This window comes from Copadichromis virginalis, linkage group LG4 (assembly GCF_057382275.1).
Source record: "Copadichromis virginalis isolate Kocher_CV1m ecotype Utaka linkage group LG4, C_Virginalis_male_GT1.1, whole genome shotgun sequence".
Lineage (NCBI taxonomy): Eukaryota > Metazoa > Chordata > Actinopteri > Cichliformes > Cichlidae > Copadichromis > Copadichromis virginalis.
Genome location: NC_140621.1, coordinates 2708168 through 2732129, shown reverse-complemented (window position 1 = coordinate 2732129; position 23962 = coordinate 2708168). Strand labels below are relative to the sequence as shown.

The following is a 23962-nucleotide window of genomic DNA, read 5'->3' as shown; positions in this document are numbered from 1 at the left end:
CAGAGATGGCCGCAGTAATAGATGTAGCTATTAGAGATGGACTGATACCGATACGTAATATCGGATCAGTCCATCTCTAGTAGCTATACCAGCAATGTCAGGAAGAAGGAACACAAGAAGCTGGAGAAGTACCACCGGCTGAGAGAAGAACTCGAAAAATGTGGAAGGTGAAGCTAACAGTGGTTCCAGTGGTAACTGGAGCAGTGACTCCCAAGCGAGGCAAGTGGCTCCAGCAGATCCCAGGAACAACATTGGAGATCTCTGTCCAGAAGGATGCTGTCCTAGGAACAGTAAAATACTGAGCAGGACCCTCAAGCTCACAGGCCCACAGGGGCATTTCTTCTGTTTGGAATTGAATTGCTTCTTACTGTGGAAATGGTGTGGAACAGTGACATAGTGGTGGAGTGGTGATTTAGTGTACGGGGGAAAGTGCATTAAAGTAAGAGTGCTTTACATAAAGCTTGATCTGGTCATAAAGACTTTCTTCTATGCTTAGTGGTTGCAGTGGCACAGGTTTCAGAGACAGGAAAACACAGTCTAAATGCACACAGTCCAACCAGCTCGTTTTGTTTCAGAAATTCAATTAAGTTTTATTTATATAATGCCAAATCATAAGAGCAGTCACCTCAAGGGTAAAGACAATAATGCAGAGGGAAGCCCGTCAGTCAAATGAACCCCTTTGAGCTGTAAGAAATGTAACCAGGTCATAGATGGAAGAAATCTGACAACAGTGTGCCAGGAGACATGAACCTCTGTCTGTTGTGCTTGAGCAGGTTTTTGCAGGACTGTCATTAACCTGGAAATCAGAGTGTTCCCTATGATGCATTGTTTCCAGGCAGTGACTCCACTGTCATCATTTTTTACAAGGCACAAAGTGGCTGGAGGGCAAAAAATCATTAAAGAAACACTGGAAAACCCATTAAAGTACTCTTTTTCTATCTCTCTCTCTACAGGAATTAAAGTGATAGGTGGAGTGAAGGAGCTAACAGGAGAGGAGTTTGGAGTCTACGTCAAACGGATTTTACCAGGTGGCCTTGCTTCAACTGATGGTAAGACTTGAAATCCAGAAACCTTTGGTCAGACTGTGCTAGAACAGCACAGTCTGAATTTAGACTAGTTACTTTGACCCCCAACACAGAAGATAATATTTCTAGAACAAAGGCAGTAAAAGTTTCGACTTCCGCCTCTGAATTGGGGCGATAAGAAAAAGAGAAAATACTTGTGGGACTATAAATGTTCAGTCATTCTCCAACATCTCTGTTGGAGAATGACTGAACATTTATAGGCTCTATGTGAAGCAGTATTACTGAATGGGTAATTCCTGAATATTTCCCAGAAAGTTCAAAAGAGGTGAAGAGGACCAAGTTGGCTTGGCCTATAGAAAAGCCACATAACAGTACAGCAGTTATTTGTGGACATTTCCATTGTCTCCTCCGATATTTCACAGCAACACCTTGAACATGTCTGTTGAGACCAAGCATGCAGTCTGCAGCAGTGCTGGTGTTATTTTAAATGCACAAATCCTTTGTTTGTGCCTTTACTACATAATGTAGAAATTTAGCGAGCCCTTGTGCTAAATTTTCCCATTCATGAAGATCATGTGAATGACTCCAAACGCCAAAGAATAGAAATGAACGTTGACAGTGGCCTGACTGAAGACCTTTGCAGTGAGAACAAGTATTTTTGGAGCATATCTCCTGTGAGTATTAAAACATGAATAATATACACCACAAGATTGTCTTGGCCTACTTTTTGTGTATCGCACCATGAATGATGGATATAGGGCAAAGAGAGAAGTGTCTGTAAAAATTGTTGTTTGTTTCTTACAGCTTGTCCAGAACACCACATATGCTTGACTTTAGTTAGGCCACATTCTTCTTCAGTTGCTGGTATACAGATCAAAGGGTTTTGCTGTATTGTCGCAGTGCTGGTCTCTTCCTGACCCACCAGTCTGACATTTAAACTGCAGTCAGAAGAGCTGAGCTCACAGTTCACATCCCCGACTCCTCACTAAGATTTTCATGTCAATTCCAAGTGAGTTCACACTAAAATGTGCAAGATGTTGCTGTTTAACTCATAACTGAGTCTCATGTTGGTTTAAAGCTGAGGTACGCAGCATGTTTGGTGTCACTAGAGGGAAAAAAATCCATCATAACCATTCAGCATGTCTGTCAGACATCTAACTCAGTGAACACAGTCTTTGAAGTGGCCAGATAAATGTTACCATGAGCAGGTTCAGACTACGGCACACAATGTGCAGAATCAAAGTCCTCAGCATCAAACGGATGGTCTTTAATCCCAGTGGAACTCTCTACAGTCTTCTTGTTCTCATTTACTGTACAAGGATATTTGGCCTGCAGACTAGGGTGGAGCCACGGATCAAACCACTAAGTAGATGTAGATGACTTGCTCTACCTCCTGAGCTACAGCCACCCCCCATGGCTGGATGGACTTCATATCATAAATCCCTTTTTCTGTAAGACACATTCATGGGTCCTATAGGATATAAGGCAAAAAGAGAGTTCATTTAGTTCCAGCGAATTTGAAAGGGACTATTTGGGAATATTTCTTCTTCAGCCCAGCCTAAACTCTCTGAGGCAGCTTTCTGTCATTTCTTTCAGTAGTCTTCAAGAATCGTTCCCCAGGCTTCTTGAAGGACATTCAAAGCTCTTCTTTGGATGTTTTTGCCTTTTGGTCTGTTCTCTGTCAAGATAATCTCACACTGCTTCAGTAATGTGTGGGCTTTGGGGAGGCCAATCCATGACCGAAACAAAACTTTGAAAGAAGCTCGTATAATGGAACAAGGACTCACTCTGAGAGTGAAAACCTCAGCCAAGCAGCTCACTTTCTGGGTAATATTTCATTTGAAGTGAACAATGTTGTATTTTGTTTTCTATGTTCTTTTTAAACTTACTCTAAGACGTTTGCAGAAGAGTAAAAATCAGATAACTCTAGCAAAACGGAGGTTTTCTTCGATTACACAAACGTGATACAGTAATGGATAATTGTTATTGATTTAGAAATAACTGAGCATGAATAACTTGAGCTTATTATATAATATTATATTGCATTATATATAACTAACCTGGCAGCTCATTCTCTTGACAACACTTTCTTTAAAGATATAACACGTTTTGGGGTCAACCCGAAAGAAAGAAACATCCAAAATGAACCACTGCTGTCCAGCTGACAGCTCCCCTCTGCACTTGCATGTAATCTGTGTTTAACCTTTCACAGGAAACCTGATGCCAGGGGACCAGATCTTGGAAGTGAATGGGGACAGCCTAGTAGGTGTCACAAGTGAAAGGTAATCTGCTAAAGTCACTGCTCTCATGTTAACAGTAGTGATGCTGGAAGACAATCTGTGTAAATGTGTTTGCATGTGTTTCACAGAGCTGTGGATATCTTGAGAGCAGCCTCTGCAACCAATCACATGCGACTTCTTGTAGCCAGAGATGAGGAAGCAAAGTAAGCAGAAGTCTGTCTACAGTCCTGTGTGTTAATGCCACTGTTTCTCTGCAGACTATAAAAATGAGCTTGTGTGTGGTAGTCAAAATCATTTTTTTTTGCCCTAAACAGCAGTAATGCCCCCTAAATGCTGTTCAAAAAGGAGTACTGTCTTGGTTTACTGTAGGTCCTGCTTTTGTAGAGGGCCCAAAGGTTCTGTGAGTGATGTGAGGGAGCCAGGCTATTAAATGATCAGTTCTCAGGCCTTGCTGTCTAGTCGAGCAGTGGAGTATTTGGATGCATTTCATGATGCCTACAGAAAGACCATGAACTTGCACCTGTACAACTGTTTAAAGGGAATCAAACTCCCAGCAGGTTTGAGAGTTGATTATTAAATCCTTCCTTAAGCCACAAAGTTTCGTTTCTGTAGTGCTGGCAATGCAGAGCAAGTGCCTGTGGTTTGTGGCTGGATTAGTGATGCAGCCACAGGCCGATGTATCTGGTCCATCAAGAATCCCTTTTTTATACTGTCAACAAACAAAAAATCCACTTTGTGGACAGGGGTGGTAAATGGTAAAATGGCCTGTATTTATATAGCGCTTTACTAGTCCCTAAGGACCCCAAAGCGCTTAACAAGACGAACATCTTTTACTTGCTAGCAAGGGAGGCCCCGGCCGGTGTCTCAGAAAGCTCTCTGAATCCTACCGTAGACTGACCCCAACAACGGCCTCCTCTTGCTGCCTTTTATTGGCATGACAGTTACAATACAACACAAGCACCTCCCACCTAAAACCCCCAAATGGTTCTAAGACAAGGCACTGTGTGTGTATTTGAGTGAGTGTGTGAGAATGTGTGTCTCTCTGTGTGAGTGACTTCCAACTGTTTCTTTCTTTTTTTTTCTTTTTTATTAAGGATGAAGTTTTTATCCACGTTTTTATTTTATTCTTTTTTTTAGTGAAAAAGGGCACTTAAAAAGAGAAGAAGAGAAAACAAGCAAAAAAAAACAGAGCAACATACTAAACACAACACCATCACGTTAATCTAGCTAAGTGTAAACAGCAGTAAATACTAAATACTGAATGTTGTTGATAGAGGTGTAGTTTATGTCTATGAACAGTGAACACCCGTGTGCACACTTGTGTGGATCAGCGCGCTTGTATTCAAAAGGTTTCCCCATGTAATGGTCTGCTAGAGCAGACTCTGTATTCCTCGTCCACACGTAAATGCAAAAAGGGAGTTTTAAAAAAAATCTCAGTTTTCGGTGATTCGAAACGTCGTTTATGTGGACGAAACAGCTGCGTTTTCAAAAATACCCATGTAGGTGTGGACGTAGCGTAAAAGAGTTAGTAGTTTATTTTCTTACTACCTGTAATTTATTGCAGATTACTTGTATTTGCTTAATTGTTTACTAAATGTTTGAGGTGTGAAATAAACCGCAATGGAGCAAAATATGGTTGTGTGTGGTTGGAGGATGTGCGTGTGCGTGTGCTTGCACGCGGGGGGGCGCGAACATTTTTCTTGTAAAACAAAGGGGGGCCCAGCAAAAAAAAGTTTGGGAACCACTGTGCTAGAGGATGTAGAGAGCCATAGCCCCGTCCCCCAGGGCATGAAGCAGGCATGGAGGCAATCCAGCCTCCAGACATCCAGAGGCCCCAGAGTGCGAGAGCCCAAGGGGGACCACCGGAGGGGCATCTGTGCCACCCTCCTGGGAAGAGCTGAGGAGAGCCCCAGATGAGGGGTCACCCAGTAGCCACGGAGCAGAAGCCAGAGGGGGCTGCAGTGGCGTGCCCGCCGGCTCTGCCGGCAGCCAGCTGTGCCAGAATGAACCGAGCCGCAGGCCCGGAGGCCCGAGGGCCCCCTTTGCCCCAGGAAGAGGCCTGACCGACCAACAGGCACCAGGCCCCACCAAGTAGTCACCGGGAGTGAGCTGGTACATACCTGAGCGCCCAGCCCCGGACACCAAGAACCACCAACGTACCGACCCCTGAGGGCATCAGTTACCGGCAGGGAGTTTGGTGAGGGGAGATAGGCCTTGGAGGGCCTGGGAGTTCCCAGAGAGGTGGAGTCTAAGACCCGACCTGACATATAGACACAGACAAACCGGCACACACAGACACAAACATGCATTACCACCCTCATGCACACATATACAAATACTCAGCATTCACTCAACGTAGGGATAGACATACATGGACACTGTACACACAATCACACTCCCCAAACAAACTCTATACCCCAGGTCCAGGTACCCTCACCCCTGGAGGGGGAAACGGCACCTAGACCCAGGAGATGTTACCCTTTCCCCCGGGGTGAAGGCAAGCAGACCGCCCCAGGCTCCACAGCAGCAGGGAGGCCCCGCATCCCAGATCCCAATCGGACGGCCAACACCTTCTCCCAGCCCCCCCCCCGCCCAGATGGCCAGCAGAGAACAGGGGTGTGTGAAGACCCCATACCTCCCCCCTCTCGCTCAAGGTGGATTTAAAACACGGGAGAGCATGGTGCTGCTGCCAGAAAGCAGCAGGTGTTAGCACAGCCCCTCCCGAGTACCATCAATGTCTACATGGATTTAAAATTGAGAGGTGGGCACCGGCGCCAGAGGTGGGGTTGAATACACAGACCGTCCACTGGACGCCGTTAACGTGCCCACCCTCAAGGCCCTATATGTATGTGTTATGAGACTGTGAGTAATGTGGATGTCTGAGTTGTGGAATAAAATTGAGGCACAGGTTGCCAGAAGGGGACGGGGGGGGGGGATGCCTCCCCTGCACCCTGGTGACACACCCGCACCCCAAGGCCCTACTAGAGTGGGTGGGTGCGTTGGAGCGGGAAGAGGGAGGCAGCCTGGGATGGGGAGGAAAAGAAGGGAGGAGCAAGATGCCCCTCCCTGGGGCCAGCTCCCCCGCTGACCCCAATAGGCACCCCCGTCCTTCGGCACCCACCAAGGCAAGGGAGCCCACGCCCATCAAGATCTGGGCCTACGGCAGCAGGATCACCCAACCCCACAGGACCCGGGGCAGCCCACCTGACCCCACCACAGAGGAAACTGTACCCACCCTAACATTTAATCATCTCCCAGACTGCACAAGACAGTAGACACCCAGGTTAAGTTTATTCCCCACCTCTCCTATACTCTCCCCCACCTGCAGAGTGGACTCCTGCAAGGATGGAACAAACTCCCTGTCAGTTAAAGAGCCCCCCAGTTAGGCAGATGCGCCAGAGGCCCCCTGCGCCAAGGCTGAGCCCCCGTGCACCCACCCGCCCACAACCTCGGCGACACACCAACAGGGACCTAAGCCCCCAAGGCCCAGCCAGAGCCCCAGCACGGAGGCGAAGCACCCCCGAACCCCAAGCCCCCACGCCTGCCCCGGATTTACTCAGGGGCAGCCAGGCTACCAGGCCAGTAACCTACGTCCACCAGCACAGACCCTCCCCAGCCCTGCTGCACGCAGCCACAAGGAGAACACCCTCTAAGAGCAACCAGAGCCACTAACCAGGTTATGACCACAACCCCTGGGTTAAGCCCTCCAGGGATAACGTCCCTAGGGATTCTCCAGACGCCCTAAGCCCGTCCCTACCTCCACATCAACCACAATGGCGAAGGCGGGACCAAACAATGACCCCCCACCCCCGCTAGGTGATGGCGCCTATCTGGTTATTCCAGATAGGTGTACGTTTGCATGGGATTAATGAAGACTCCGTTATTTTTAGAAACTCCAGCCATGCTGTCAGAGAAGAACTGATGTTGATGCTTTTGAACCATTCATGTCTTTTGATGTTTGAGCTGATAAATGGTAGGTCTGAGATCTCTAGATCATTGCATAGTGCCTGTTCAACATCTAGCCAGGGCTCATCTAAGAAGGTACGTTTTAACCATCCTGAGATGAACTGAAGCCTGTTGGCTAAGAAATATTGTTGAAAATAAGGTAGTCTAATCCTCCTTTATCCTTGGTTCTTTGAAGTGTTTTTAAGATGATACGCGGGGGTTTATCTTTCCAAAGGAATTTAGAAATATACGAATCCAGAGATCTGAACCAATCTTGTGATGGTTTGTTAGGGATCATTAAAAATAAGTAATTTATTTTTGGCAAGTTCATCATTTTTATAGTGGCGACCCTTCCCATGAGTGATATGGGTAAAGATTTCCATCTAGTCAGATCGCCTTCTACTTTCTTTAGAAGTGTGATGTGGTTTAATTTAGTTAAGTCTGAAAGCTTAGGAGAGACATTAATACCTAAATATTTAATATTTCCAGATTGTAGTGGGGCAGAAGAAGAATTATGGAAGGAGCAGTTAATTGGAAGAACTGTAGATTTTGACCAGTTAAGTGAATAATCTGAAACACCTGAAAACCAGTTTATTAGAGTAATTACCTCAGAAAGGTTGGTTTGTGAGTTTTGGGGAAAAAGCAACACATCATCCGCATAAAGGCTGATTTTATGTTCCACGTTCTTGCATTTTATGCCCTTAATTACTGAATTCTGTCTAATTGCTGCTGCTAGTGGTTCAATAAAAATTGCAAACAGTGAAGGGGAGAGTGGGCATCCCTGCCTGGTGGCCCTCAGGAGACAGAAGCTGGAGGATGTCTGGTCATCTGTTCTGACACAAGCTGTTGGGGAATTATATAATATTTTTAACCAGTTAATGAAAGAGGATCCAAAACCAAATTTGTTTAAAGTTGCAAATAAAAATTTCCAGTTAACTCTGTCAAATGCTTTTTCTGCGTCTAGAGATAATATTGTGGTTTCAATGTTTTTACTGTATGAGTAGTCTATTAAATTAAGTAATCTACATGCGTTTGTTGATGAGTGCCTACCTTTTATGAAACCAGTTTGGTCAGGATGAATTAAGAGGGGGGTTATTTTCTCTAATCTTTTTGAGAGAGCTTTGCAGATTATTTTGAGGTCTACATTTATAAGGGATATTGGACGATAGCTTGAGGGAAATAAAGGGTCTTTGCCTGGTTTTATCAGGAGACTAATGTTGGCAGAATTCATATTTGGTGGTAGTCTGCCATTTTCCTTGATTTCCTGCAACATTCCGTGGAATACTGGTGCCAAAATTGTCCAGAATTCTTTGTAGAATTCTGCAGGAAAGCCGTCTGGACCTGGAGCCTTATTATTGGGCATACTTATCAGGGCTTCCTGGAGTTCACCTGATGTCAGTGGCGAATCCAGTGCCATTCAAAAAACTGATCAATTTCATTTTTAGATGGGTTTATTTGTGGTGAATATAGAGTTTCATAGAAATCCCTAAAAATGTTGTTTATTCTTCCAGGGTCATATATTGTGTTTCCTGATAAATCTTGAACACCCAATATAGTTTTTTTCTTTATTTATTTTTAACTGGTTAGCTAGCAATCGACCTGATTTGTTACTGTGTTCAAAATTCTGCAAGCGAAGTCTTTGTACTAGGAATTGTGTTTTTTATTAATAATTTAATTTAATTCTAGTTTTGTTTTGCGTATTTTGTTCATTATTTCTTTATTCTTGGTCGCACTCGTAGGTTTCTTCTAAGGATTTGATGTTTTTTTCTAGTTCCTGAATATTTTTGTTTTCTTCTTTCTTTTTGTGTGATGAGAAAGAAATTATTTTACCTGTCATCACAGCTTTCCCTGCTTCCCATAGAACAGAAGCTGATGTTTCGGGAGTGTCATTAAAGTCTAAATATGAAGTCCACTCTTTTTTAAAATATTTGATAAAGTCTTCATCTTTGAGCAGCAATGTATTGAATCTTCAGTTTTTACTTGGTGTAGCGTTCTTCTTATGTATTAGTGTTAAAGATACAGGAGCATGATCGCTGACAGCTATAGGGTGAATCTCAGTGTCTGAGATGTCACACAGTAGTGAGCTGCTGACCAAAAAATAATCCAGACGAGAGTAAGAGTGATGGACATGTGAGAAGAAAGAATATTCCTTACTGGTGGGGTGAAGGGAGCGCCATGCATCGCAAAGACCAAAGTCGCTCATATACTGTTTGATTATATTTGTGGATTGCCAATTGTGCTGAGTTACTGCTGTAGTGAGCCTATCCATGTCTTCATTTAGTCCAAGGTTGAGGTCGCCTCCAAGAACAAGTGTGCCATCTAAGTGTTCAGAGAGTGCACTGAAAAAACCGTGAAAGAATGAGGGTTCATCAACATTTGGACCATATATACTTACAATACATAGCTTTTTGTTAAATATTGATAATTTAATAATAAGGATTCTGCCCTCTGGATCTATAACTGTATCGAGTACTGTAAAATTAACATTTTTATGTATTAAAATTGCTACTCCCCGTTGTCTAGAATTATAACAGGCTGCAAACACGTTAGGAAACTCAGGTGTTTTAAGTTCGTTTAAACCTGTGACAGGTCTGTGAGTTTCTTCTAATAAAACAACATCTGCCTGTAGTTTTTTAAGCTGGTAAAATATCTTTAACCTCTTTCCTCTGTTGCCAGCTCCATTTACATTCCATGTGACAAACCTCAGCATGCCCATAATTGTGTGTGTATGTCTAATGATGTACGCTGGGTGTTTTGTTTAGACAGGTGGAGAGAGTGTGGAAACATCCCTTGTTTGTAAATAGAAAGAGAAAAATGTGTGGTGAAAGGCTCCATAAGTCTGACTATGTGTGTGAATATTCACTAATATGAACAAGCGTGGCTTGCGTGTGTGTCCTATAAGTCTGTGTGCGCTGTGAGGCTGGTGTAAATGTGCTGCCGTTGAGCGCATGTGTTTGCGTGATCGTGGTGTGTGAATATGCAGAAATAGAGGGTGTTGTTTGTAGGTGAGTGGGGAAGTAGGTGATCACAGCAGTGAAAGAAAAGAGAAAGGAAAAAAAAACACGAGAACGGTGAGCGTTAACAAAAAAAAGAAAAGAAACGGAAACATTCCAATTAAAGCAATGATGGAGGGTGACGATGTTCTATCTGCTATGACATCATACTGATATTACTAGGTTAAACCCATGTTAAAGGAGAGAGTGTGAATGAATAAGAAAAGAGTGTAGCGGGTTCTTATCTGGAGTGCAGTCAATATAACCACGGTGTGGTGCCGGGGTCGCGGTAGAGCTGTCCGTCCACGTAGAGCCGGTCCACGGCGAGCCGGTCCACGGCGATGACAGCGCGGGAGCCTCTCTGGATGAAGCTACGTCGAACTGGGAACAGGACCTTGCGTCGTTCCAGGTTCTCTTTGGGGAACTGGTCGTTCACGCTGAAGTCCGTTCCTTTCAGCTCCGCCGCGACTCTTCACCTGTTCCTTCTGTTTGAATTGGCCGAATTTGGCCACAATTGGACGTGGTCTCCCACCTCACGGCCCCCAAGCGATGCACTCTTTCGAAGGCAATGTTCTTTACAGTGTCCTCTGGCAGCTTCAGGTGGGTTTTAATGAAGCTTTTCACCGTTGCTTCCCCGTCCTCTCCGGCAGATTCTGGAATACCAGAAAACACAAGGTTGTCTCGCATGCTACGGACTTGTAGGTCGATAACGGACTCTTTTATTTTTTTATTTTCTATGTTTAACTGGGTCACGTTATTGGTGAGAGATTTGACCGACTCCCGTAGCGTTGACTCCAGGATGTCTGCAATGTCTTTGCCAGCAGGCGATGTTATGCTGGGGGAGTCTGCCGGGCGACATCTCTTCGATGACGGCGTCTCAATTTTGGCCGGAGAAGATGCACTCTGGGCCTTCTTCATTACTAAATCTTGGAAGCACCGGTCGATGTAATCTTGGAGAGCGTCTAAACTCTCCCCGTTGTCCTCCAGGGTTTAGAGATGATAGGACAGATGTTGTTAGTTATATGACAATTGGTTAGTTTATTTGGTAATACTGAAGCTTAAAGAAACTTTATTAAATTTTACGCTACCATTCGCTTTTTTTCCGCCAAATCTCCGGCGTCTGACGTCACCTACAACATGGGTCGCTTACCTTTTCCGGTCACTTCCGTCACTTACCTCTGGCAGTGTTCCTTCCTTACCTCCGCAGTGTTCCTACTTCCAACTGTTTCTAACAACATCCTTAGTCATAAAATGGCAATCTCCCCCACACCCAATATATGGTTCAATTCCTTCACACAGTGAAGCCATAAAAAGGGCAGGAAGCTTACCAAACATCAAACAACCCTTCACAAGGATGTGCTTGTGAAGGGACCTCGAGAGGCTGGGGAGGGGGACAAAGGAATTCCTTTCATCACAGAGTTGAAACAATGTAGAGATGGTAAGCATAAAAATGACAGCATTTAACAATTCACTTTAACAGCAGGTTTCGTTACTCTCCGACTAAAATTCACTGAACCAACAGCAAAAGAAGATCAAACTACGCTTCACGTTTGAAAACCATCATCATGAATTCTCTCTTACTGTTTTGCTTCCACCACAATGAAATCACACTTCCTGCACAGCTCTCTCTGTACTTCAAGACTAGTTTACCATCAAAAATCTGTTTTCTGCATTCTGCACCAGTCTACTGTTGTGTGCAGTGTTGTCGCCCGCTGTTTTGTTTTTTTTGTTTTTTAAAATGACCTTTGACAAGAAAGTCTCATTTCTGCTGTTCAATACCAAAAAAATATAAACTTTTACAAATGATGCCAAGTTGCAATTCTCTTAGCTGTGTCTCTAATCAAACCTCTGTAACTTTGCTCTGCTTCACTTCAGCAGCATCAGGTGATGTTCAAATGTTGGTTCATGCTTTTCTTCAGTTTTTGTTCTACTGCAGAATATTTTTAAGGTTATCTGCTAAAAAAAAGCCAGGCCAGGAAAGTCGCCTTCATGTTTCTCTCCCAACGCTGCTTAGCTTCTGAGATCACAGCCATAGCACCCTGAGATCGCCCGATCTCGTCTGATCAGTTACTTTGACACAAAGGCATCCGCTGTGGCCTGGGTGGGTGGTTGGTGAGAAGTTCAGCCATCCGGGAGGGGCTCAGAGTAGAGCTGCTGCTCCTCCACATCGAAAGGAGCCAGTTGAGGTGGTTCGGGCATCTCAATTTCAATTCAATTTTATTTATATAGCGCCAAATCACAACAAAAGTCGCCTCAAGGCGCATCTGACAAGGATGCTTCCTGGGTGCCTCCTGGGTGAGGTGTTCCGGGCATGTCCCACCGGGAGGAGGCCCCAGGACAGACCCAGGACACGCTGGAGAGATTTTAATCTCTCGGCTGGCCTGGGAACGCCTTGGTGTTCCCCTGGACGAGCTGGAGGAGGTGGCTGGGGAGAGGGAGGTCTGGGCTTCTCTGCTTAGGCTGCTGCCCCTGCGACCCGTCCCCGGATAAACCGGAAAAAGATGGATGGGTGGATGGATGGATGTCGTCCGCTGTGATGCTCACACCTCTGATAAAGTCTCACAGTGTCAGCTTTCTTTTTATACATAGATATAAAATATAGATATGTGCTGATAAATGATCAGAATTATAATCTTTCTGACTGAAAATTGAATTAAATTGAGACCTTGTGAATCAGAATTGAATCCGTTATAGAAATCAGTGAAATCACACAGCATCTTGAAGCAAACTCAACCACTACCAAATGACACCAAATGAATTTTAGGTGTAGAAGCAACGAACAACTTTCTTTGAGTGGGTTTCATGTCTCACTATTGAGGCATCTGCCAGTGTTGTCACAGAGTTATGGTTACATTAGGGATACATGTCCAAAAAAGGCGTTCGTCTTGGGCTCAATTTGGGTCAGATCTAATGGACTAAAAACAGTTTTTGATGACATTGAACTAAAAGAAATTGTGGGTGTTCCAGTTGCAGCCTGAACAGCAGTGTTTTCTGGCCTGTTTGTTTTTGTTTTGGGGGGTTACATGTGCAAAGCAAACTAGCACCAAAAAAGATGGATCCATTTTTATTCCTTTTGTTTAACACACCAGCTCCACTCAAACAACTCGTGAATAACAAGCTCAAAATGAGTGGAACACATGATGCCTGAACTGTGCTGACAGTACCATACTAGCATTACTCCTGGCTGGTAGTATTAGTGTTGAACCAGCTTTCTAATCTGACTATGGCCAGTCTGAGTGAAAACAAGGTCAGTGCCAGCTGTCAGCATTGGCCTTGTCTTCCCTTCAAATCCACTGCACACAACGTGATCCGTGACAAAGGTAGTAGAGGATTTGCATATTTAAACAGCGAGACTTTGCACACTAGTGTCAGCCATGAGCTTTACTTAAAAATGCAATATTCTGCGTGTTCAGTGAAGACAGCGTGACAGTTGGGATTTATACCTCGGCTGTTGGAGAAGATACATGCCAGACTGAAGTCATCACTGGCAGAGTCCTCATATACAGGGTGGATATGTAGAATTACAATGTTGTGTGTAGTGTAGTACCTATTTCTCTGAGGCCAAGCTGTGTCAGCAGTGAGGTTGCCTGAGCCACTCTATCCTCCCTTCTCCATCTCTTTGTGTTCTGCGCAGAGGATGTGACAGCAGAGTCGGGGAGGGGGAGAGCTTAACGGAGACGATGCTTTGGATGATGAGCATTGTATGTTAATCTGCACTGTGTGCTTTAACTACCCTGCAGCCCAGAGGAGCTGGCGGGCAGACAGCAGTAGTGCTGGGGACTGGGAGTCGGGATTATTCGTCTCTATCTTTATATCTGTCTACACCCCCACCCCGACACAAATACAACCCAGATGTGTCCCAGCATGTGCTGTTTGCTTACCGTCAGCAAATTACAGTTAAAAGGAAAAACACTTATTGATAAGTTAAGCCTTTTCATCTGCAGCATTGTGCTTTGTGAGAAGCATTCTGTAAACACGTTTTCATGTTTTAGTGAAAGAGAACAGACGGCAACACAAACTAACCCAAAGTTCAGTTCAATCCATGACTCTGAGATCACAACAACAGCCAGCTGAAGGTGACTGAGCCTAAATATGTCTCTCTCTCACAAAGACGCACGCACGCACTCACACACACACGCAGAGACACACGTACATGCAGAGACACACGTACATGCAGAGACACACGCACAGACGCACACACATGCAGAGACACACGTACATGCAGAGACACACGTGCAGACGCACACACATGCAGAGACACACGCACATGCAGAGACACACGCACAGACGCACACACATGCAGAGACACACGTACATGCAGAGACACACGTGCAGACGCACACACATGCAGAGACACACGCACATGCAGAGACACACGCACAGACGCACACACATGCAGAGATACACGTACATGCAGAGACACACGTACATGCAGAGACACACGCACAGACGCACACACATGCAGAGATACACGTACATGCAGAGACACACGTACATGCAGAGACACACGCACAGACGCACACACATGCAGAGATACACGTACATGCAGAGACACACGTACATGCAGAGACACACGCACAGACGCACACACATGCAGAGATACACGTACATGCAGAGACACACGTACATGCAGAGACACACGTGCAGACGCACACACATGCAGAGACACACGTACATGCAGAGACACACGCACATGCAGAGATACACGTACATGCAGAGACACGCGTACATGCAGAGACACGCGCAGACGCACGCACATGCAGAGATACACGTACATGCAGAGACACGCGTACATGCAGAGACACACGTGCAGACGCACACACATGCAGAGATACACGTACATGCAGAGACACACGTACATGCAGAGACATACGCACAGACGCACACACATGCAGAGATACACGTACATGCAGAGACAAACGCACATGCAGAGATACACGCACACGCAGACACACGTACATGCAGAGACACACGTACATGCAGAGACACACGTGCAGACGCACGCACATGCAGAGACACACGCACATGCAGAGATACACGTACATGCAGAGATACACGTACATGCAGAGACACACGCACAGACGCACACACATGCAGAGATACACGTACATGCAGACGCACGCACATGCAGAGATACACGCACATGCAGAGACACACGTACATGCAGAGATACACGTACATGCAGAGACACACGTGCAGACGCACGCACATGCAGAGATACACGTACATGCAGAGACACACGTACATGCAGAGACACACGCACATGCAGAGATACACGTACATGCAGAGACACACGCACATGCAGAGATACACGTACATGGAGAGACACACGTACATGCAGAGACACACGTACATGCAGAGACACACGCACATGCAGAGATACACGTACATGCAGAGACGCACACACATGCAGAGACACACGTACATGCAGAGATACACGTACATGCAGAGACACACGCACATGCAGAGATACACGCACATGCAGAGATACACGTACATGCAGAGACGCACACACATGCAGAGACACACGTACATGCAGAGACGCACACACATGCAGAGATACACGTACATGCAGAGACACATGCACATGCAGAGATACACATACATGCAGAGACACACGTACATGCAGAGACACACGCGCAGACGCACACGCAGACGCACGCACATGCAGAGATACACGCACATGCAGAGACACACGTACATGCAGAGACACACGCACAGACGCACACACATGCAGAGATACACGTACATGCAGAGACACACGCACATGCAGAGATACACGTACATGCAGAGACACACGTACATGCAGAGACACACGCACATGCAGAGATACACGTACATGCAGAGACGCACACACATGCAGAGACACACGTACATGCAGAGACACACGTACATGCAGAGATACACGTACATGCAGAGACACGCGCAGACGCACGCACATGCAGAGACACGTACATGCAGAGACACACGTACATGCAGAGATACACGTACATGCAGAGATACACGCACATGCAGTGACACACGTACATGCAGAGACACGCGCAGACGCACGCACATGCAGAGATACACGCACATGCAGTGACACACGTACATGCAGAGACACACGCAGACGCACGCACATGCAGAGATACACGTACATGCAGAGACACACGTACATGCAGAGACACACGTACATGAAGAGATACACGTACATGCAGAGACACACGTACATGCAGAGACACACGTACATGCAGAGACACGCGCAGACGCACGCACATGCAGAGATACACGTACATGCAGAGATACACGTACATGCAGAGACACACGTACATGCAGAGACACACGTACATGCAGAGATACACGCACATGCAGTGACACACGTACATGCAGAGACACGCGCAGACGCACGCACATGCAGAGATACACGTACATGCAGAGACACACGTACATGCAGAGACACACGCACAGACGCACACACATGCAGAGACACACGTACATGCAGAGATACACGTACATGCAGAGACACACGTACATGCAGAGACAAACGCACATGCAGAGATACACGCACACGCAGACACACGTACATGCAGAGACACACGTACATGCAGAGACACACGTGCAGACGCACGCACATGCAGAGACACACGCACATGCAGAGATACACGTACATGCAGAGATACACGTACATGCAGAGACACACGCACAGACGCACACACATGCAGAGATACACGTACATGCAGACGCACGCACATGCAGAGATACACGCACATGCAGAGACACACGTACATGCAGAGACACACGCACATGCAGAGATACACGTACATGCAGAGACACACGCACATGCAGAGATACACGTACATGCAGAGACACACGTACATGCAGAGACACACGTACATGCAGAGACACACGCACATGCAGAGATACACGTACATGCAGAGACGCACACACATGCAGAGACACACGTACATGCAGAGATACACGTACATGCAGAGACACACGCACATGCAGAGATACACGCACATGCAGAGATACACGTACATGCAGAGACGCACACACATGCAGAGACACACGTACATGCAGAGACGCACACACATGCAGAGATACACGTACATGCAGAGACACATGCACATGCAGAGATACACATACATGCAGAGACACACGTACATGCAGAGACACACGCGCAGACGCACACGCAGACGCACGCACATGCAGAGATACACGCACATGCAGAGACACACGTACATGCAGAGACACACGCACAGACGCACACACATGCAGAGATACACGTACATGCAGAGACACACGCACATGCAGAGATACACGTACATGCAGAGACACACGTACATGCAGAGACACACGTACATGCAGAGACACACGCACATGCAGAGATACACGTACATGCAGAGACGCACACACATGCAGAGACACACGTACATGCAGAGACACACGTACATGCAGAGATACACGTACATGCAGAGACACGCGCAGACGCACGCACATGCAGAGACACGTACATGCAGAGACACACGTACATGCAGAGATACACGTACATGCAGAGATACACGCACATGCAGTGACACACGTACATGCAGAGACACGCGCAGACGCACGCACATGCAGAGATACACGCACATGCAGTGACACACGTACATGCAGAGACACACGCAGACGCACGCACATGCAGAGATACACGTACATGCAGAGACACACGTACATGAAGAGATACACGTACATGCAGAGACACACGTACATGCAGAGACACGCGCAGACGCACGCACATGCAGAGATACACGTACATGCAGAGATACACGTACATGCAGAGACACACGTACATGCAGAGACACACGTACATGCAGAGATACACGCACATGCAGTGACACACGTACATGCAGAGACACGCGCAGACGCACGCACATGCAGAGATACACGTACATGCAGAGACACACGTACATGCAGAGACACACGCACAGACGCACACACATGCAGAGACACACGTACATGCAGAGATACACGTACATGCAGAGACACACGTACATGCAGAGACACACGTACATGCAGAGATACACGCACATGCAGAGACACACGCGCAGACGCACACGCAGACGCAGACGCACGCACATGCAGAGACACACGCACATGTAGACACACGCGCAGACGCACGCACATGCAGAGATACACGCACATGCAGAGATACACGCAGACACAGACGCACGCACATGCAGAGATACACGCACATGCAGACACACGCGCAGACGCACGCACATGCAGAGACACACGCGCAGACGCACGCACATGCAGAGACACAGAATTGCTTAATAAACATTTATTTTGTTTATTTGTATTTTATTAGTATTTTCCTTAAGTGTGTCAAATATATATTTTCTCATCTAAATGTCCACTGAGCTGTGAGCCAGGGGGCGGTAATGCCCCTTAACATTGGTTGCCAACCATGAAGAAGAAGAAGCTGTGAGCCAGGAGGGAGGGGGTGAGTGAATCCTGAGTGATTCGTTCGCTCTATGATTCAGCACAGGAAGGGAGGGGGTGAGTAGCTCAAATGTGTTGTTAGCATGTTAGCAGCGCGATGCTACTCTGAACCGAGGAGCTATTTTCTTGATGTGAGCTTCTACTCAGGGTTTTTTCTTCCAGTTCAGAGCAGAAATGCTTTTGTTACGAAACTGGCTGTTGTTTTTCCCCCCACAATTTTAATTATAAGCTAGATATATTTCTACTAATGGAATTAGTTTGCTAACAGCAACAGGGATGAGTCAGTGAGTCAGTTGGGCTTGTGAATCATGATTCACGAGTCAGTAAAGTGATTCTCGAGTATTGAACGATTCGTTCACGAATCGAACATCACTACTGTGTAGCATCCCTGCTTCCATAATGGTCTGTGAGCTAAGGAGGATTCTCAACAGTCCCAGCTCTTCTCTTTGTCTTTTTCATTTCATAAGGCTCTAAATGTTCTCAGGTGGTGAAAGGTCTGGACTGCAGGGAGGCCAGTTCAGAAGCAATGCTGTTCTAATAGCTGCAGTATTCAAATATGAAGGTCTTCATTTTTGTTTTTCATACCTAGTTGTAGTTTTTTAGTTTAGTTGTGGTTAACTAATATAACTGTGACGTGTCATTAAAGCAATCTTATTCTAAAATTGTTCTATTGTTCTTTACACAATGATGCTGCTGACCTGTTACCAGTTAACATGATTAGCTGCAGCTGTTTCTTTTGAGTTGTCCAGCATTTCGTGACCCTGACCTAACTTTGTTGTTTTGTTGCCTTCAAATTTAGTATGTGCTCATATTGTTCATGAAATATAAAAACCTCTCAATGGAAATATGATATGTTTATGTTTTGATAAAATATGTATTGATGAAGCCTAAAAATAATCACATTCTGTTTTACATTTACGTTTTACACAGTGTCCTGATGTTTTTGGGTATAAAGAAGGGCTGCAAAAAGTACTCAGCAGAATGATTGCCTGCCATTCATTTGAATTGTTTCTGACATGTTGTGATTTTCCTGGAGTATATGACTTAAAAGAGCTTATATGTACCTATATCACTTCCCAAAGCAAAGCTGTCCAGGTCTACACAAATCATTACAACATCATTGGCTTTAACATGTAACATGCAGTCATCCTGTCATGTCTCAACATCTGTTTCTCTTGAAAAGGAGAGAATTTGCTGATCTGCTAGAGAAATATGGATCTAATGGCAGCACTGGATCAACACGGAACTCTCCGATCCAGCAAGGTAGGGATGTTTCTGCTTAGCTCTGCTTGGTGAGTTCCACTTTCATTTTCATTTCTTTCTTAATAGAAAGCTGTTGCTGCATTTGCATTAGAACAAAGTGTTTTTGTCATGCACGTGACACAGTATTGCTGTAATAATGTGTTTGCATGTAGAGAAGCATGTTTTTCTCTGCCCCTCTGCTTTGGATGAAGACAACACGGTACAGTCTTTGCAGTAGATCAAACTGCCTTCCTGACAGAGACAAAACAGCTTTACTCTGTTATGTCTCTGTTAGAAAGCTCAGTCATTAGGTAACAATAATCAATAGACTGAGAAGTCACTTTCTGATGGACTTTTTTCATTAAGGCCATTTGTTTCCATGCTCCCTAGGAACACCATACTCTGTTTGTGCCGGGTGGACTGATTTTTACTGCTGCATGTTTTGGGGTTTAAAAGATTAGATTAGATTAGATTAGATAGAACTTTATTAATCCCTCGGGTGGGTTTCTCTGGGAAATTCGATTTCCAAAAAAGCACAGCACCGACAGAAGTTACAGAGTTACAGAATATTATATATATATATATATATATAATATACACACACACACACACACACACACATATATAAATACAGAGACAAATATAAATAAAATATACGAAGGGGATAAATAGAATAAATAGGAATAAAAAATAAAAATACAAGTGAATTGCACATTTCAAGTATTGAGGTCTATTGCACCGTTGACTATTTACAAAAGTATTGCACAGTGAGGTGAAGAGGCACTACAGCTTAGTTGTTCCCCCCTCCTTTGTCCTCCTGTTTCCCCTCCCTCTCCCCTCCAGAGAGGAGTTAAACAGTCTGATGGCGTGTGGGACAAAGGAGTTTTTAAGTCTGTTAGTTCTTGTCTTGGGGAGAAGCAACCTGTCACTGAACAGACTCTTCTGGTTGTTAATGGCCGTGTGCAGAGGATGCCCAGCATTGTTCATAATGTCCATCAGTTTCTTTAATGTCCTTTTCTCTGCCACTGTCACCAGAGTGTCCAGCTTCATGCCGACCACAGAGCTAGCCCTCCTGATCAGTTTCTCCAGCCTGGATGAGTCCCTCTTTGCTGTGCTGCTCCCCCAGCACACCACAGCATAGAAAAGTACTCCAGCAACCACTGACTGGTAAAACATCCTCAGGAGCTTCCTGCAGAGAGATGCATCTTTTAGAGAAAATCAACTGCTGCAATACTCCTGACACATACAGGCTCACTACAGGTTTTCGCTTGGGCAGCGGTTGTCCTTCTCTCCTGGATCGGCTGGAGCTTTCTTTAGGAGCCTTCCCAGCTTTGACAAAAGTCCAGCTGGGATAACCACATTTACTCAGGGCCTTCTTGATGTTCTTCTGCCTCCCTGGCTGCTGTGTCAGTGGGGATGGTGTTCGCTCTGTGTTGTAGCGTCCGTATGTGTAGGTTTACGGTACACGTCAGCTTTTAGATGTCCCCCATTACTGATGGAAATCTTGCAGTCTAAGAAGGCTAACCTGCCACTTTTCATATCCTCCCTGGTGAATTTGATGTGTCGGTCCACTGAGATGATGTGATCTAGTAAATTGTGGTAAGTCCTGAGATTCAATTTTCACCCTGGTGTCATCCACATACCTGAACCAATGACTTGATGGTGTTTGGTGGTTGTGGTTTGGATTAACATGCAGCTTTTCAACAGTGCTGTCCGTTTCTTAGGGAGCCTGGTTAGCAGTCACACCATGGAAACAGTGGAAAATGGCCTTAAAGTCCATGAGAAAGTCATGTCTCACTCTATTGATTATGCAAATATTATTTTATTATTATTTGGTATTATTTTCCTGATCAGTTTGTGTTTAAAAAGTATACTTTCAGATATTCTTCAAACTGTTGTCCAATTTCTAAAGCAAAGACCAACATGACCTTTAACATTTGAAAACGAAAATAGAAGAAAACCGTTCTATTTTAGTCAGAGTACTCTGCCTATAGGCAGGAAGGAGTAAGTCGACCTTAAAATGCCTTACGACAAGTGCACATTTACCAACATCTGTTTGACTTGGAGAGGAGGCAGCCAGCTGCTGCAGAGCTGTTAAACAGAGCTCCAGCATGTGAGCAGTGCTGCTGACACATCAGGCTTCAGCTCCAGAATAAAGAGAGATAGCACTATAATGTGGTTTGCATTAAGAATTGTTAGTATGGATGGTTCACAGGAATATACTGCAAGAGCCTGAAAGTCTCTCTAGAGACACAAGAACAGCGAGAAAAAGATCCTCACTAACAGCAGTGATGAGCTGGTCCATGCTGTTGGCTTTGCTGCTGTAGGCTGCATGGACCACTCCTCGCTTGGTGTAAAAACACTTGTTTATGAGGAGAAATTTGATTGTGAGGTGTCTGGTGTGCTAATCTAAACAGCCCTCACTGATGCTCAAACATTGCACTGAGGTCTTTAAGCTAGGGTTCAAGTACAAACTAGAAGAAAAATAACGTTCTAAAAACAGGGAACACTTTGTTATATGCGTAGTATGAGACCAGTTTGCTCGTGTTAAATATTTATAGGAATTAAGAGCGACTCAAGTAGAAATAATGTTCTAAAAGGAAAAAATGCAAAATGGGGCAATTTAATGAAGACATACTACGAGACAACTTTTATGGAAATTAATTTAAAAAGAGCAAACTGACTAAGACGTGATCCTGATTTTTGCAGAGAAATTTGAGAGTAGAGAGCAGGTGGAAGAGAGCCTTAAGAGGTGGAGGTATGCTCTGGAGACTGGACTAATGAAAGTCTGTACAAGCCAGACAGAATACTGGAGTATGGAGGGAGATGGGTGGAAAGGTCACCATGAAGGTGCAAAGGTAGTGAGTTTAAATACAGGGATCAAGCATCCAAAGCAACAGGCAGTGAGGTGGAGTGGGTGGAAGTGAGTTCAGGGGTTTGGGATGGTTTTGGAAACAAGCAGAGGAGGGAGAGTGGATATATCGGACAAAGGAAGCTGAAGATGAAGCTGCTAGGCAGGAGGAAAAGAGGAAGACCTCACAGACTCATGCATGTAGTGAAGGAGGATATCCCGAGGGCCGGTGTGACAGAGGAGGATGCTGGGATAGGGTGAGATGGAGGCAGATGATCTGCTGTGTGCTAAAGGGAGCAGCTGAAAGTCTGGACTTCTAACTGCCCTTTCCTAAAATAACTGTAATCTGGGTTATCTCTCTCATGTAATTTTTGTTTGTTTGTTTTTCAAATCCAAAGGAGGTCGCTACCTGGATAGCACATCATCCGGTTCCTCGTCACGCTCCCAGAGTCCTTTGCTGTTGAGCCCAGCAGGCTCTCAGAGTATGTACAACAACAGTGGGCCCATGCTGCGCTCCCTCAGGTAAGAGTTCATATTTAATACAGGCTCACTGTCAACCCGACCATCAAGAATTCTTGGAGCTAAAATAATGAGTTCTGGTTGGTTAGGTTGGGATGAACAAAGTGGTTGAAAGTGAACCACTTTTCATTAAGGGAAGATGTCAGCAGGGCTAATGTAATTAAAGTCAGAACATCATAATAATGAAACAAGAAAATAAAAAGAAAATCTTATCTGTGTTTTGGGAAGCTGCAGGACTTTTTCCAGATTGTTTAGGCTCCATTCACACAAGGAAAGCTGTGACTGGAGACAGAAATGACAAAACTCTTCCACAGATCATGACAGAGCTGCTGGTTTATGTAGGGATAAACCCAGAATATAACCAGCTGATCTGAGTAGCCCCTACTGCAAAGAGACACATTGCAGATGAATTGCACTTATCTGTGATCAGTCTCAGTCTGTCTGAGTTCAAATTCCTGTGTATGATGTGTACGTATGGTTTTTGACAACAAAGCTTTGACTCTGATGTATACCAATGCTCTAACTGCCTCTGCCATGATGGACACATGTTCTTTGGATCACGTTCTCCTTTCTGTTCTCCTTCAAACGTTGTGATCAGAGTTCATCCTGGTTTCATCTGTCCAAAGACATTGTTTTTCCATTTCGAGAGCAAAGTCTTGTTTCTGTCAAAGTCTAATCTGGCCT

At 45.2% G+C, this 23962-nt stretch overlaps 1 protein-coding gene across 3 annotated transcripts in view; it reads left to right on the top strand.

Annotated features, from left to right (window-relative positions):
• Positions 1 to 23962, top strand: part of LOC146710568 (syntaxin-binding protein 4) — a 60412-nt gene that overhangs the window by 12521 nt on the left and 23929 nt on the right. For all 3 annotated transcript variants that reach the window (XM_085453121.1, XM_085453119.1, XM_085453122.1), the window contains 5 exons: positions 954 to 1049; positions 3238 to 3307; positions 3394 to 3468; positions 19850 to 19929; positions 23158 to 23281. In XM_085453121.1, the coding sequence (XP_085309247.1) occupies positions 954 to 1049; positions 3238 to 3307; positions 3394 to 3468; positions 19850 to 19929; positions 23158 to 23281 (445 nt within the window). The remainder of the gene's footprint in view (positions 1 to 953; positions 1050 to 3237; positions 3308 to 3393; positions 3469 to 19849; positions 19930 to 23157; positions 23282 to 23962) is intronic.